Source organism: Misgurnus anguillicaudatus, chromosome 5, assembly GCF_027580225.2.
Source record: "Misgurnus anguillicaudatus chromosome 5, ASM2758022v2, whole genome shotgun sequence".
Classification (NCBI taxonomy): Eukaryota; Metazoa; Chordata; class Actinopteri; order Cypriniformes; family Cobitidae; genus Misgurnus; species Misgurnus anguillicaudatus.
Window position 1 is genome coordinate 28,669,102 of NC_073341.2, and position 17,892 is coordinate 28,686,993.

Sequence of the window (17,892 nt, forward strand, 5' to 3'; positions counted from 1 at the left end):
TCCTTACTTTTAACTAAATTGTGCATTTCTGAAATTAGTTATGTATTCTACAGTTTTGAATTTATGGGCGTTTTAATTGTAAACAAAATTAATTGTTTAACTAAATTAAAATAAACACAAAGTTTGTTAATGCATTTAGGCAACGGAAGTATGGCAAGAATCAACAGTGAAGCAACACAGACAGAGAAAGTTATTTAAAAAAGTTGACTATCAACTTTTTCAACACAGCTACCAGATCCGTGTAGGCTACTATAGTGGAGTGGATAGAAGACGTTAGCAGATGGCCAAAAATATTGTTGCCAGATACATACCACAACCAAACGCAACAACCAGACATTTTGATGCTGGGAAACCGTTTTAATAAACTTTCTGAGTTGCTAACACGTTAGAACCAATGGAGAATAATAACACCACACTTCTGTTGCCCCAATGTGCGCGGCAACAGAAGTGTTGTTATTCCCCATTGGTGAAATCTGGAGCTACAAAAAAAATGTACGATGTGTGGAAAATAATGTGTTTTTAACCATAAACCACGCAAACACATTCTATTATACCAAATACACAAAAACGTTGTTTTTAGCAATGAAATGGGTGCTCTTCAAATTTATTCTAAGTAGTGTTAGAAACGTAACTTGTGTACCGTGTTACATCATGTATAATTGTTGCTGTTAGTATGTTGGGGGCTAATGTTAACTTCAAATATTAGGTTTAGGTTAAATGTTAACGTGTTAACAAGAGTCTATTGAAAAGTAGTAATTGATGACAGGTCGTTGAAATATAAAAAATAATGCACATTCAAGGTGGTTATACTGCGGATGTGGATTATTTTCGAATAATTCAAAGGACCGTGGTCAATTATTCAGCTTATACCACGGTTACCAAAAATATTGCTCTGGTGCCTATTTTAAATACATTTTAAAGGTTAGATGTGCGGTTATTGAAAAATAATCAACACCCATGGAACATTTTTCAACAAATTAGAATAAAGCATTCAGCAGCCCCATAGTATAACATAAAACGAATGTTGTTAATCTCCTTGAATCTAGAGCAAGTAATTTGTTAACTAATGTTAACAAAGATTAACAATACAGTAACACATACTGCTCGTGGTTAGTTCATGTTAGTTAATACATTAACTAATGTTTACAAATAAAAAGTGTTGTAAAGTGTTACAAATAATTAAATAGGCCTATAAAAATATGGTATATGGGGGGGGGGGGGCTTTTTGGGGAGGAGCGCAATTGAAGCCAAAACAAAGAAGAACCTTGAGCCAATATACGAACCTGCAACTGGAATGATTTGTATCGTTTACACTTAAACACACACATTCAGTGCGTAAGGGTGAGCATGTGCATTTCTGTGTCATTTCCTTTTTGCAAACTATCCTCTTTCTAGAATTAGTGTGTCCCGACCATAGACTGTAAAAAATAGTGTCCCGACTCACAAATTGTAACATGAGTAGACCATTTGGGCAAAGGTCTGTACTATTTCGGGTAAAAAAAAAAACGAAGTGCTGATCCATGCCCCAGGTTAATATTACATATCTTTCTCCATACTTACAGCTGATGTTACCCACAACCCATTGCATCAGGAAGGGTTTAGTGGTGCAATAAACTAAATTAATAAATAAGAGTGACTAAGTACTTAATTGAATAAAGAAAACCTGTAATGCAAGGAGGAGTTGTTATTGTTATAACACCCACAATTGTGAGCAAAACTAAGAAAAAAGCACAAGCTGTTCTGAAGGAGGAACAACCATTTGTAATGGTGCTCATCAACACACCATCCAGCAAACGCCGACAGCAACACCAGCCCAACCCACTCTGGGAAATGCTCAAAAGCAAGCCACATTCGTTGGTATCCGTGCAAAGCCAGAACAGCAAAATTGGACAAAAACAGCAGGGACAGAGGACGGGGCAGACCAAAAAGATCACGTGAAGGATGCTGGGGCTGTGGACAGCCTTGACACTTTAGAAGCGAATGTCCGAATAACCCATGGTCTAATCAAGATCAACAAAACCGGCAGCAGAACCAACAAGACTGGCAGCTAAACCAGAGACAGCAAGGCCCATCCTGGCAGCAGCAGCAATCACAACAGCCCCAGAGCGGTCCAGTGAATCCATGGTGAAAACCAGAGCAGGCCTAATAAGGTTGCCCAGAGGATCCTACCGGGAGGGGCCAACATCCAATAATAACTGACAATGTTGACCAAGAGTTTATGCTGCGGGTTGAAGTTGAAGGCAAGTCTGTATATGATGACTGACACTGGAGCAACTTACACATGCGTAAGTCCAAATCATGCCTCACACCTCAACATGTCTGAAAAATTGGAAGACAAGCAGGATTTTGGGACAAAACACAGCTGACAACTCTCAATGCTCCAGTCTGTCTGTAAGCAAAAATTAAACAAGTGACTTTACCCATCTTAGTTTCTAGTTTCCCATTTATTTATTAGAAATAGATGCCCTATAGTTTAAAATTACAGATATCTTGTTCAACTGATTGCATTTATACGAACAGTAAGATGACAATGATGACACTACAAGCAAATGCATATTGTATAGGAAATGTAGAATAGAATGTATACATGACAATTGCAAAATGGAAAACGTTTGTAAAATAGCAAATTAATGACCGAAGAAGGTCTAGACTTACATTTTTACTGTACTGTGACGCAAGACCCCCTTATGCAGAACAGATCTAGACAAAGAATGACTAAATGAGACAGAAGGATAGAAAGTTCCCCTGATTTCCCAGCATATAATAATAGGGCCCCAAGTTACAGCTTGACACTTATGATTTAAAAATAAATAAAGGATTTCTGACTCCACACCACACATGAAGCTATTTTTGCAGGCAAATAATTTTAGGATTAAGATCTTGGCCATATGATAAGAAAATAAAATAGGGAAACACAGAAAATTTTATATTGTTCATTTTGGAAGACAGGAGAAACAAAAAAGTTGTGTGCACCACGTTTTCGGCAGGAGTCGTCGTAACTGATAAGATAGAGATGCCTTTGGCAGTCATCCCAGAAATACAGGCAGGCTTGATATCAGAAATAGTAACTGATCCAACTAATTTATAGTCCAAGCATAGTAAAACCTGTAAGAATTCACATGGAAAACAACAATACCCATTGTGACAACTAGAGACAATAAAAGGTATTAGGAGCACTTTTGAGACATAAGGAGTTTTTAGTAAAATAAGCTATTATAAAACACAAATATTAAAAGTTAAATTATTTCTTTGTATATGATTTGAAACATAAATGATGTAGTTGAATGTATAAATTATGTAGTTGATGGCAGGACACAGGTAACACAGGGCAACGTTGACGGCGTAACACAGGGCAACGTTGACGCCCGAACACAGGGCAACGTTGACGCCCGAACGTTGATGCCCGAACGTTGACGGCGCTACACAGGGTAGCGTTAACGTTGACGCCCGAACACAGGGCAACGTTGACGCCCGAACACAGGGCAACGTTGACGGCCCGAACACAGGGCAACGTTGACGGCCCGAACACAGGGCAACGTTGACGGCCCGAACACAGGGCAACGTTGACGGCCCGAACACAGGGCAACGTTGACGGCCCGAACACAGGGCAACGTTGACGGCCCGAACACAGGGCAACGTTGACGGCCCGAACACAGGGCAACGTTGACGGCCCGAACACAGGGCAACGTTGACGGCCCGAACACAGGGCAACGTTGACGGCCCGAACACAGGGCAACGTTGACGGCCCGAACACAGGGCAACGTTGACGGCCCGAACACAGGGCAACGTTGACGGCCCGAACACAGGGCAACGTTGACGGCCCGAACACAGGGCAACGTTGACGGCCCGAACACAGGGCAACGTTGACGGCCCGAACACAGGGCAACGTTGACGCCCGAACACCGGGCAACGTTGACGCCCGAACACAGGGCGACGTTGACGGCGCTACACAGGGCGACGTTGACGGCGCAACACAGGGCGGCGTTGACGGCACAAGGTTAGCATTAGGTTAACATAGGTTAACATTAACAAGAACCAACCAGGACTGAACTTAGGCAGGGGTTTAAATACACAGGAACACAGGTGAAGACACTAATGATAACAATGATTACAATGAACAGGTGTAAACAATGAAACATGAGAGCAAACGAAGACAACTGAGGGAATAACCGTTACACAGGCAATATGACACAGCCAATTAGAAGGAATAAGTAAGGCACCTATGCCACAAAACTGTTGGACAAAAAATAAAGAAAGAATTGGCAAAAATCGGTGGTAAGTAACATTTTGGGCATTCTAGACTTATTAAAGCTGTAACATTCTTTTTTTGTACAGTGTTTCACTGTAATATAGATTTAAATGTCAGTTCAGTTCAGTTCAAAGCATTCTAGGAACCTAAAGCTTTGCATGAGAATGCTTTGCATGAGGCTGATATTTTAGTTTTATTCTGTAAAGATAAAAACTTGTTAATGTTTAATGTTCATTTAACTTTAAATAAACAGTTTGCCAGTAATGTAATTTATATAATTAATATTTAAAAATAAACTAGCAAGCTAAACTAAAAATACAAAATATTTCTAGTGTTTAGTTTATTTTATACCTTATCTTTAGAATATTTTTAAAATGTTAAGCTTTCAAATATGGGGAGGGAACGGGGTTCTTAAGACAAAATGGTTGAGAGATTCTCTAAGCTAAAGAGTGGTTGATTTTTGTCTGTCTCGGATATTAATGTACTTTTACAGATGATAGTTTACCACACTAGTGCAGGTGTCAAAAATGATGCACACTCAATTGAAGAGTTCAGTGTGTTGCACAATTTATGTCTCCATCTAGAACAACTGCATTAATGTGTTATGAAATATGGCCAGGCGGTTTTTAAAAGAAACATATCGTCCCACCCATATTATGATGAACTTAGTCACTTGGTAAGTTTGATGAACCATCTGCTTTAATTCCAGAGACAGTTGTGCAAACGACCTCATTTCACCACACACGGCTAGAAAAAGCATTAGTCTGCACTTTGCATTCTTGTGTTTGGCTTTCTTGAAAAGGTATGAAACAAGACTGTCCACAGCATTATTTCACCATTGCATGCAGTATTTTGTGCACTGCAACACATGAAGTTAAATATTCCTTTTACCTTTTAACTCTGCGCGCTTGTTTATAGATCAATATTTTTTACATGCATTGACATTGACCGAGCAACGGCAATTTGCACAGTAGGTTCCCTTCAAGACCAGAATGGCTCAACAACCGCTCCTGTCGCTGCTCGGGTTTCAGGACTTGTCGGTGGGCACTTTGGTGATAAAGGAACCGCTGAATTTCTGGGGAGGAGTGAGAGTGAAACCTAAGCAAACAAAGAACCCCGAGCCAGTATACGAACCTGCAACTGGTATGATTTGTGTTATTTACACTAAATGTTCTGTGCATTAGAGGGTATAGGTGCATTTCATGCAACTCCTAATGAATGCAGACATATCCCATCCTGAATTTTTTTTCAGGGAGGCCTGAAATTGCAGCGTACCACTCATCTGCAGGGTTATATTACTACTTGCAAAAGGAGTTCAGTGATGCTACACTGAATTAATAAATTATAGTCAACATTACATAAAAAAATTAAGAATAAAGAAAACCGTAAATGCAATCTTAGGCAAACTTCCATATCATGTCAATATGTTACTTTGATGACCCACTACTTTCATGCTCTTGCATACACTAAAGTGTATACTTTCTCTATAGTAAATACTCTGCATACTGTTAGGACATAGTATAAGTAGACAAACTGGAATGCAGCATTACTCTTGACTTCTAACCATTATAAAGTTATTGATTTACTAGACTCATATTTCTAGAAGTAATACACGGAAACAGTTATAAAACATTAGTAATACATGAATACTGTACATCCAATTCATTCATCCTCTGTTCTGTTGCCAGGTCGTGTGTTGTGTGATTTGATTCCCTGTGTAGAGGAGGAGGTAGACCAGGCCATTAAAAATGCTCATTCTGCATACCTACAATGGCGCAAACGGTCTGGGATGGAAAGAGCCCGGATCATGCTTGAGGCTGCCAGGATTATTAGGGTAAATATATTAAAGCATGACATTTTTTTAAAGAACATATAGTCAAGATGAAGAATATTACATGTATATAGAAGGTCAATAAAATTTTAAGTTTAATCTACACTCACTTAAGGGATTATTAGGAACACCTTTTCAATTTCTCATTAATGCAATTATCTAATCAACCAATCACATGGCAGTTGCTTCAATGCATTTAGGGGTGTGGTCCTGGTCAAGACAATCTCCTGAATTCCAAACTGAATGTCAGAATGGGAAAGAAAGGTGATTTAAGCAATTTTGAGCGTGGCATGGTTGTTGGTGTCAGACGGGCCGGTCTGAGTATTTCACAATCTGCTCAAGTACTGGCATTTTCACACACAACCATTTTTAGGGTTTACAGAGAATGGTGTGAAAAACATCCAGTATGCAGCGGTCCTGTGCATGAAAATTCCTTGTTGATGCTAGAGGTCAGAGGAGAATGGGCCGACTGATTCAAGCTGATAGAAGAGCAACTTTGACTGAAATAACCACTCGTTACAACCGAGGTATGCAGCAAAGCATTTGTGAAGCCACAACATGCACAACCTTGAGGCGGATGGGTTACAACAGCAGAAGACCCCACCGGGTACCACTCATCTCCACTACAAATAGAAAAAAAGGCTACATTTTGCACAAGCTCACCAAAATTGGACAGTTGAAGACTGGAAAAATGTTGATAGAGCATCTTTGGGGTGTTGTGGAACGGGAGCTTTGTGCTCTGGATGTGCATCTCACAAATCTCCATCAACTGCAAGATGCTATCCTATCAATATGGGCCAAAATTTTTAAAGAATGCTTTCAGCGCCTTGTTCAATCAATGCCACGTAGAATTAAGGCAGTTCTTAAGGCGAAAGGGGGTCAAACACAGTATTAGTATGGTGTTCCCAATAATCCTTTAGGTGGGTGTACATGTATAGCAAAAATTGAACCAGAATTACCACATTCTAGATTCATTATTATCTACATTCATTTAATTTCATTAGTTTACATTTATGCAGTTGGCAGAAACTTTTATCCAAAGCCTTATCACCATTTAGACTGTAAAATATACACATTTGTACATCTACGCATACGTAAACATCGATGCTGTCATTTATTGTTTGACTAAGTTATTTTACAGATTAACAGATGATCTTTTCATTCTTGTGCACAGGAGCACAGAGATGAAATTGTAAAAGTGGAAGTGATCAACAGTGGCAAATCCATCATGGAGGCTGAGATAGATATTGACTTTGCAGTACAGTGTATTCAGTACTATGCTGGCATTGCCCCCACATTGTCAGGTAGGTTTGAGTAACCCATATCAATTTACATTCACACATTTGGTAGACACTTTTATCTAAATTGAATTTGTGGCTACTATAGGAGCGTCTTTATTTAGGCATGCTGGTTAACTTCTGTCATTTTCAAAAAAAAAAAAATCGAAATAAAAATATGTTGTACACAGTCTTGGGTAAGTTACTTAAAGTAATTAATTACTAGTTACTAATTACATTTTCAATCATGTAATTAGATTACTGTCCAAATTACTTTTACTCCAAAAAGTATTTAATTTTTTTATTACTAATTACTTTCTAAATCCTATTTAGTAAATGATACAAAGATACACTCTTAAAACATATGTGTTAAATTAACACATCTTGTGTCTAGTTAAGGACAACACACCTAGTGTGTTGTCCTTAATTTAACACATCTCTGTGTTATTTTTAGAACAACACACTTTGTGTTGTTTTAACACATCTTGTGTTGTCCCTTTTATTTTTTATGAACTTAAATGACACATAATGTGTTAAAAACAACACATAATGTGTTAAATAATTTAACACAAAGCAATGTGTTAAAATTAACACATCCAGGGTGTGTTAATTTTAACACATTGCTTTGTGTTAAACTATTTAACACATTATGTGTTAATTTTAACACATTATGTGTCATTTCGTGCTGATTTAGAGTTCATATAAATAAAAGGGATAACACAAGATGTGTTAAAACAACACAAAGTGTGTTGTTCTAAAAATAACACAGAGATGTGTTAAATTAAGGACAACACACTAGGTGTGTTGTCCTTAACTAGACACAAGATGTGTTAATTTAACACATTCGTTTTAAGAGTGTAGGCTTGAAACAGCTCGAATAAATAATATAAAAGTAAATTATTACTTTTACTCACTATTAACTAACTAATAACTACTTTTGGATCAATATACTCCTAATTATTGCTTATTAATACTAAGTAAAGTAGTTGTTAAGTTTAAGTATTGGTAGTAATTGGGTAGGATACAGGATGTAGAATAAGGTCAATATGTGCTTTTTAAGTACTAATAAATATCTCTGAATTTTGATCCATCCATCCTTCAATTGTATTTAAATAACTGGAAAAACAAGAGTAATCCCTTACTTTACTTTTTTAAGAAAAAAGTAATTAAATTACAGTAACTAATTATTACACCCAACACTGGTTGTATTTCATGTCTTATAAATCTTTGTCTCCTCAGGCCAGCACATACAACTTCCAGAAGGATGTTTTGCGTATACCCGAAGGGAGCCATTGGGTGTTTGTGTCGGCATAGGAGCCTGGAATTATCCCTTCTCAATGGCTGCCTGGAAGTCAGCCCCAGCATTGGCCTGCGGTATGAGTAGTTTTATGTATCTTTAATTGAATTGCTTTTTTTTCTACAAGCCTTTTCAAAAAACTATTGTATTTAAGGTAAATTTAGGTTGTGCTTTGTTTTATAAAAGTAGTAAACACATGTTTGGGTTACTCTTATGTTTTTTCTTTTTCTGTGAATTAACTGCAGAAAAAGAGTACTTTAATGTCTATTTGTTGTCTATTTTCTCCATTTAGGCAATGCCATGGTGTTCAAACCATCTCCCATGACCCCAGTGACAGCAGTCATTTTGGCGGAGATCTATAAAGAGGCCGGTGTCCCCGAAGGACTCTTTAATGTGGTACAAGGAGGAGCTGAGACTGGATCACTGTTGTGTCACCATCCAACAGTGGCTAAAGTGTCTTTTACTGGCAGTGTGCCCACAGGAAAGAAGGTACAGTATAGTAAAGCATGAAAAGCATATTGACTATAAAACAATTTTGTATCATTAGTGTAAGTAATGGTAGATGCCAAGAAAAAATATGTGTACATTTAAAATGCATATTTGTTCGTGGTATTTTAAATCTCTTACTTTAAAGGTTATGGAAATGGCAGCCAAGGGTGTAAAGCCGGTGACTCTAGAGCTTGGAGGGAAGTCGCCTCTTATCATCTTTAAAGACTGTGAACTGGAGAATGCAGTCAAAGGTGCCCTCATGGCCAACTTTCTCAACCAGGGAGAGGTGAAATGAATGTGACCATTTTTATATTTCCAATAATACGTAGATTCAAAAAAGCATTAGTAAACATTACCTCTCCTTTCCAAGATAATAACATAATTTGTTCTAATATTACCCCAGATGTGCTGCAATGGCACACGAGTGTTTGTGCAAAGGGAGATTATGTCGCAATTTTTGGAAGCAGTGGTGAAAAGGACCAAGGCTATTGTTGTCGGTGATCCCTTGCAAGGCGAGACACAAATGGGTGCTCTTATTAGCAAACCTCACATGGAAAAAGTGTTGGGTTTCATAAGCCAAGCTAAAGAACAGGTACTGCAGAATATCTGTTTTACTACTTTCTTTTAGTCAGTCTTTTGTCGTGTTATTGTTTTTTTGGTGAAAATACTGTTAATGTAATTGATAATAAATAAATTCATTTTAGGGTGCAAAGGTGTTGTGTGGTGGAGAGCGATTTGTTCCCAGTGATCCCAAACTGAAAGACGGATACTTTGTGTCTCCATGTGTGCTGGGTGAGAGAACTTTAATATGTTTGTGTCTTCTAAATTGCACATGATGCAATTTTATTTTAATTAATTTGAAATGTTTTTTAATCCTTTAAACTGGTTTGACAAGTGCAAATGTTCTCTAAACACAGTTGCGACTTATGATGCAATTTTGTTTTATATCCCTTTAAACTGGTTTGACACGTGCAGTTGTATTTCCTTTGTTGATGTTAACTAAAGAAACAGAGACCCAACCCTTTAATTTTTATTTTTAACATTACATTACATTACATTACATTACATTACATTACATTACAGCCAGTTTTAAGTAGAACACAGATGATCTTCAATATTGTTTAAAAAAAAAAATCTGCCACTACACACAGATAACTGCAGGGATGACATGACTTGTGTGAAGGAGGAGATTTTTGGCCCTGTGATGTCAGTTTTGCCTTTTGACACAGAGGAAGAGGTCCTTCAAAGAGCTAACAGCACAACATTTGGGTTGGCATCTGGAGTCTTCACCAGGTAACTTCTCCCCTGCATTATTTTTCAAGCTTTTACATACATAAAGCGATACACACATTTAAAATACTTGTAAAGACAGGTGGTTCAATAGCATTTAACATTCAACTGTATTTTTGTATTTAGGGATATAGCTCGTGCCCACAGAGTGGCTGCGAACCTTGAAGCAGGAACGTGCTACATTAACAACTACAATGTTTTTCCAATCGAGGTTCCTTTTGGAGGCTACAAGATGTCAGGTACTAAAAAAATACATTTATTGAGACAAACATTAATTTTTCATCTGCAGAAATGCTGTAAACATCAAAGAATATATTTCCCAGGACAAACAAGTATACTTCCCAAAATCCAACACATCTCCTTTCCTTTTAGGTTTCGGAAGGGAGAACGGGCAAGTGACCATTGAATACTTCTCTCAGCTGAAGACTGTTGTGGTGGAAATGGGAGACGTGAAAAGCCTCTTTTAAGCAATTGTGGGCTTAAACATTAACACTTCTAATTAAAATGTGATTTTTACAGTGTTTAGATCAAAAGTGTCTCTGTTAGGTTGACAAAATCCTAAGTACATTTGGAATTACCATTGAAATGTGCCATTAAGTCAAACAAAGATACACATACAGACCTTTAAGAACGTGCGTTATCTCCCGCGGCATTTGGCAATTCGTCTTGCAGAATTTGTATATGCATAGCTGCCAAGTGTAGGAACGAACATTGCTGTTGTAGTAGTTGGTTGTTTTTTCTAAACTTCAGCAGTCTTTGCTGCAACATTTGTGTTCTGTTACCATTCCCAACACGTGGAAACACTAACAGTATATTAACTATTTTCCTTAGTACTGTGAAACACATGCATTTGACAAACAGTGTCTTGTGGTATTCAAAACTAGCTAGATTAATTCAGACTACTTAATAGCTAAATCAAATAGAAAGAAAGCAAGTGCCTTCCAGTCTCTTTCTACTGATAATCATACATTAGACAGCACTTTGTAGGAAGTATTAACACTAATTGTTGGTCCTAGATTTGTTAGTTTGTTTAACTTTCGCTCTTTTCCTACTTTGCAGCACAATAAAGACTTTACATTTGTCTGGTGATTTGCAAGTTTGTAGCATTTCAAATTAAAGCACTTGAGTTCCAAAAAATGCCTATTTTTGTTTCTTCATTTTTAACCGAATTGTGCGTGTGTGAAATTAGATCTGTATTCTACAGTTTGGGATTCATGGGCTATTGTGAACAAAGGTTGGTAATACTTTACAATAAAGTTTGTTAACGTTAACAAATACAACATTATTGTAAATTGTTACCAGTATTGTTTATAATCTCAGAGAATGACTCTCTAGTGCATTTACTACTGTTAACAAAATAAACCTTATTGTAAACTGTTACCAGCATTGTTTATTTGTAGCCTGTTTATACAACCTTAAAGTTCAATAATTTGCTTAAAACATAAAAAGTGTGCGGTGGTACGTATGGCTTACATGAAGTTATAATTATTCTTTTAGTTTTTATTTAAGTCATACTCCTATGAAGACTAATGTTGGGCGTTCCCTGAATTGCTGCGCAGACATATCGGCGTGTGGCATAAAAGTACCGCGAGATCCTTAGGAATCCACAGCTTTCAAATCGCTCTCGCGGCATTTTGATGCTATCGGCCGATCGGTCTGCGCAGCGCCACATGAATTTAAACACACGTTTGTTTTAGCGTTGCCGATAGATCTCATCTGAAATATATGCACAGTCATTGACATTGTCTGAGCGTCGCCAGTTACACAATAGATTCCCATCCAGACCAGAATGGCCCAACAACCGCTCCTGTTGCTGCCCGAATTTCAGCACTTATCCTTGGGCACTTTAGTGGTGAAGGAGCCGCTGAATTTCTGGGGAGGAACGCGAGTGAAGCCAAAACAAACGAAGAACTTCGAGCCAGTCTACGAACCTGCAACTGGTATGATTTGTGTTGTTTACACTAAAACATACACGTTCCGTGCATAAGGGTGTGCACGTTACGTATATTTCGGTGTAATTTCCTATTCGCAAACTATCCGTTTTGAATTAGAATTAGTGTGTCCCACAAAGTCTTAGCATGAGCAGACCCTTCGGGCAAACGTCTGTACAATTTCGGGTGAAAAAAGTGCAGATCCATGCTCCAAGGTTAATATTAAATATCTTTGTCCATGCACAATTACAGCTAATGTTACCCACAAACCATTGCGCCAGGGACTTAGTACTTAAGAAATAATGAATTAAGAGGAGTCCTGTTACATGTTAGCTTGCCCTAGTACTTGCATACTTTTGCTATGCACTTACTGTATACATTTCCGTAGCAAAAACAGCACATATTGATAGGATAATAGTTTAAGTAGGCAAAGTAGTTTAAGCACCATTCTAGAAGTAAGTTAATACATGAAATCTGCTATCTTCTGTTATTGTCTGTGCATACATCCAATTCATTCATCCTCTGTTCTGTTGCCAGGTCGTGTGTTGTGTGATTTGATTCCCTGTGTAGAGGAGGAGGTAGACCAGGCCATTAAAAATGCTCATTCTGCATACCTACAATGGCGCAAACGGTCTGGGATGGAAAGAGCCCGGATCATGCTTGAGGCTGCCAGGATTATTAGAGTAAATATAATACATGACATTATTTCTGAAGATTATATACATAAGTCTTACAGATACTTGGAATGTCCATAAAACTTTAGACTAGTTTTACTTATAGCAAGCACTTAACACATTTCATGTGTGCAAACACATCTATGCTCTCCTGTCACCTACTGTATGATAATACATACTGTTCAGATTATTTAATAGACTAACTATTGTTTTTGTGCACAGGAACGGAGAGGTGAAATTGCAAAAGTGGAAGTGATCAACAATGGCAAATCTATCACTGAGGCTGAGTTGGATATTGACACTGCTTGGCAGTGTATTGAGTACTATGCTGGCATTGCCCCCACATTGTCAGGTAGGGTTGTGTAACCCATATCATGCTACAACTCAATCAGTTTGCATTCATGGACCTGTGACTAGAGCATGGTAACAGTTGAGCTATAGGAACGTTTTTATGCAGCCATGCTGGTTGATGACCTTTGACATTCTCAAAACTTGTAGATAAGACTGTCTTCACCATATCGTATAACATTTATATCCTTAGGCCAGCACATACAGCTTCCAGGAGGATCTTTTGCTTATACCCGAAGAGAGCTGTTGGGCGTTTGTGTCGGCATAGGAGCCTGGAATTATCCATTCCAGATAGCTGCCTGGAAGTCAGCCCCAGCATTGGCCTGTGGTATGCGAAGTCTTTATGTATCTGTAGTTTGTCCGCTTGCTTTTTCTACAAGATTTTCAGGTTTTGCTTTGCTTTGTAAAAAGAGTAAACACATATTTTTTTAGATAGATTATATTCCTATTTTTCTCTCTCTCTCTAAAACATAACCCCCTTTTAGGCAATGCCATGGTGTTCAAACCATCTCCCATGACCCCAGTGACAGCAGTCATTTTGGCGGAGATCTATAAAGAGGCCGGTGTCCCTGAAGGACTCTTTAATGTGGTGCAAGGAGGAGCTGAGACTGGATCACTGTTGTGTCACCACCCAACTGTGGCTAAAGTGTCTTTCACTGGTAGTGTGCCCACAGGAAAGAAGGTACAGTATAGTAAAGCATGAAAAGCATATTGACTTTAAAACAATTCTGTAGCATTAGTGTAAGGTAATAGTACCTAAAGGGATAGTTCTCCCAAAAATGAATATTCTGTCATCATTTACCGATCCTCATGTTGTTACAAACCTTTATACATTTCTTTGTTTTGATAAACATCGTTCATGGGCCCTATTCACTTCCATAGTATTATTTCTTCCTACTATGGAAGTAAATGGGGCTCATGATCTGTTTGGTAACAAACATTCCTTAAAATATATTCCTTCGTGTTCATCAGAAAAAAGAAATTTATACAGATTTGTAACAACATGAGAGTAAGAAATATTACATAATTTAAATTTCCATCTCCTCACACTCTGATATGTATATAAAATGTAAAGAATGCATACTTGGATTGGATATTACACAATGCAAACATCACATTTGAAATGTATAATGTTTGTAATTATTTTAAAACTCTTATTTTAAAGGTTATGGAAATGGCATCCAAGGGTGTAAAGCCGGTGACTCTAGAGCTTGGAGGGAAGTCACCTCTTATTATCTTTAAAGACTGTGAACTGGAGAATGCAGTCAAAGGTGCCCTCATGGCCAACTTTCTCACACAAGGAGAGGTAAAATATATATAAATTATAACATCAATAGTGTGGTGTGGGTACTTCAAAGTAAACACTAATAAAGATTACTTCTCCTTTCAAAGACAATAACATTGTTCTAAAATTACCCCAGGTGTGCTGCAATGGCACACGAGTGTTTGTGCAAAGGGAGATTATGTCCCAGTTTTTGGAAGAAGTGGTGAAAAGGACCAAGGCTATTGTTGTCGGTGATCCCTTGCAAGGCGAGACACGCATGGGTGCTCTTATTAGCAAACCTCACATGGAAAAAGTGTTGGGTTTCATAAGCCAAGCTAAAGAACAGGTACTGCAGAATATCTGTTTTTCCACTTTTCAGTCAGTCTTATGTAATTTTGTTGTTGTTTTTTTGTTGCGAAGATACTGTTAATGTAATTTAAATGTATTTTAGGGTGCAAAGGTGTTGTGTGGTGGTGAGCGATTTGTTCCCAGTGATCCCAAACTAAAAGACGGATACTTTGTGTCCCCATGTGTGCTGGGTGAGAGAACTTTAATATTTGTGTACTTTAAACATGCTTTTTTAATTTATTTAAAATGTTTTATATTCCTTTAAATTGGTTTGACAAGCACAGTTGTATTTCCTCTGTCGATGTAATAGAAATGGCTAGTTTGACACATCATGTGAGTGTTGTATCATTCCACACAACCCTTTTATTTTATTTTTAAGAGCCTTTAGGTTATATTACAGCCAGTATTTAGTACACTAAACAATATTTATGCTTAAGCGTTATTTTTGCCACTACACACAGACAACTGCAGGGATGACATGACTTGTGTGAAGGAGGAGATCTTTGGCCCTGTGATGTCCGTTTTGCCTTTTGACACAGAGGAAGAGGTCCTTCAAAGGGCTAACAACACAACCTTTGGGTTGGCATCTGGAGTCTTCACCAGGTAACCCCATCATCACATTATTGTTCAGGCTCTTACATATATTATATTTAAAATACTTTTACAAAGGGTTTCAATGTAAAAGACATTTGAAATTCTACTGTATTTTTGTATTTAGGGATATAGCTCGTGCCCACAGGGTGGCTGCGAACCTTGAAGCAGGAACGTGCTACATCAACAACTACAATGTCGGTCCTGTGGAAGTTCCTTTTGGAGGCTACAAGATGTCAGGTACTAAAAACATTACAATCATTTACATTTGACGCTTTTATCCAAAGTGACCTACAAATGTCTAAATTCGAACCCGTAACCTTTTTCTAACCCAATGCTCTTCCACTGAGCTATAAAAACATTAATGCTTCATCTGCAGAAATGCTGTAAACGTCTTTGAATACTTTATGTATCACAGTACACATAACTATACTTTCCAAAATCTTACACTTTCCTTTCAGGTTTTGGAAGGGAGAACGGGCAAGTGACTATTGAATACTTTTCTCAGCTGAAGACTGTTGTGGTGGAAATGGGAAATGTGGAAAGCCTCTTTTAAACCATTAAAGGTGCAGTTTTTTCCTGTGTTTTCGCAGCTTTGATTGTGTTTATGGTGCACAATATAACGTGTTCATGTTTCCTGTGTGAAATAAGGCAGTATTTTTCACATAATTTACCTCTGTCTTCCACTGTTTTCACTGTCCTAAAATCGGGATGTCTTCCTTGAAGTCCTTCTATAAAGTCCCTCCTTCAGAAATACGTAACGAGTTCTAATTGTGTACCTAGTACAGTGTGTTGTGATTCGAATGTGATGAGCACACGTTGTCCGAATGGTCATGCCAGTTCGAGGAAGCTGTCCTCGGCAAAGGCCAAACTAAAGCAGTGAGCCCCAAGAAGCAGTGGGTTACAGGTCATGAGTGCCTAAAACCCCATTAGCTGTTATAAAATGCCCTGTAACACCACTGCTTCGAAGAGCTTATTGCTTTTATAAAACGGTTACATCATATTCATAAAATAATATTTTTTTAGTACAAATATTACTCTTCCGCCAAACAAAGTAGTTCCTCAAAATCGAGTGTTGCTGCAACAGAGCGGTTCCCAAGCAACACAGATACAGCAAAGACACAATGAAAATATGATTGAAGACCATGGTGTTTTTTAATATATTAACATTAATCTAATTTATTAATTAACATTTATATCATGCAACTGAAGAGTGGATAAAATATGTTTGGAACTCTTTCCCCACCAGCATTTTTAAAGGGGCAGTAAGTAGAGTTTTAAGTTTTTTATTAATCAAAATCAATGTCTTTATTCATAAATGACTTCTGCCAGTGACCTGACTTTTCTTTGTAAGCTTAGAATTTCTCCTCTTTACTTACATTGAACGGGTAAGTCCAAAGAGGCTTCCATGTCGTTTCGTCGTATTGATAAACTATAATAGCAGAGAGGGACAAAAAGCAATAGCCTACCAACGCGTTTCCACAATGCATTTTCATCCAGAACATGGAGCAGCTGAAACGGACAAAGCAGATCAGTGATTACATAACGGCTATCGTAGTTGCAACACGCATTTGGAAAGACGAGGCGCTAGAGAGCAGCACTATTTGTTTGAATTCAATTTCACCACTAGATGGGGGTAAATCCTACTAATCCTACTTTTAAAGTCCCTTTAAAAAAAAGTTGCTAGCCAGCTTCACAATTTTTATGGTTTTCACAAAAGTTACATTTCTTTTTTAAATATATTAACATACAAAATATCAAATGAAAGAACAGACCATTCGCTTTTAAACAAACAAAAAAAAAAAACATTTCATCTTATCTTCATTTGCTTTCTTTTTTCACCTCTCAAATTTAAGTTATGTAAGAGCGCCACCTAGTGGATAATAGCGGTGCACACAGCAACATTATATGGCCCACAGCCCTCAGTCAGGTTTGATTTTTGGCCCTTGGCAGGAAAAAATTGGGCACCCCTGGTTTAGATCAAAACCTATTTCCGTTACGTTTGTGACAATATCCTTACATTTGGAATTGGATTATATAATATATCATGAAAGGGTTTCAAACAAAATACATATTTCATTTTTGCTGCCAAATGTTGGAACTGCTATTGTTCCTACACAGTCCTTGTTGCAATGTTTGTGTTTGGTGTTTTGTTGCCATTCCCAACACATGGAAACACTGACAGTGTTAACTGTTAAACATGTGTATTTACCTCAGTACTATGTAATATAAGCATTTGACAAACAGTGTCACATAGTATTTTAAACCAGATTAATTCAGGCTAATAGAAAAAAGAAAAAAAA

At 37.7% G+C, this 17,892-nt stretch overlaps 2 protein-coding genes across 2 annotated transcripts; both read left to right on the top strand.

The window, feature by feature from the left end:
* Positions 1-5,220: 5,220 nt before the first annotated feature.
* Positions 5,221-11,570, top strand: LOC129414196 (4-trimethylaminobutyraldehyde dehydrogenase A). Its single transcript, XM_073867921.1, has 11 exons — positions 5,221-5,392; positions 5,938-6,083; positions 7,255-7,384; positions 8,597-8,731; positions 8,947-9,143; positions 9,289-9,429; positions 9,547-9,735; positions 9,848-9,935; positions 10,295-10,436; positions 10,560-10,672; positions 10,806-11,570. Exons 1-11 carry the CDS (start codon positions 5,242-5,244, stop codon positions 10,898-10,900), a joined length of 1,527 nt encoding a protein of 508 aa, XP_073724022.1. The 5' UTR covers positions 5,221-5,241; the 3' UTR covers positions 10,901-11,570.
* A 552-nt stretch (positions 11,571-12,122) lies between these two features.
* LOC141348942 (4-trimethylaminobutyraldehyde dehydrogenase A) lies at positions 12,123-16,173 on the top strand. Its single transcript, XM_055168162.2, has 11 exons — positions 12,123-12,373; positions 12,902-13,047; positions 13,261-13,390; positions 13,580-13,714; positions 13,872-14,068; positions 14,552-14,692; positions 14,808-14,996; positions 15,102-15,189; positions 15,460-15,601; positions 15,717-15,829; positions 16,051-16,173. The coding sequence occupies exons 1-11, from the start codon at positions 12,223-12,225 to the stop codon at positions 16,143-16,145; spliced, it is 1,527 nt and encodes a 508-aa protein (XP_055024137.2). The 5' UTR covers positions 12,123-12,222; the 3' UTR covers positions 16,146-16,173.
* The last annotated feature ends 1,719 nt before the right edge of the window (positions 16,174-17,892 follow it).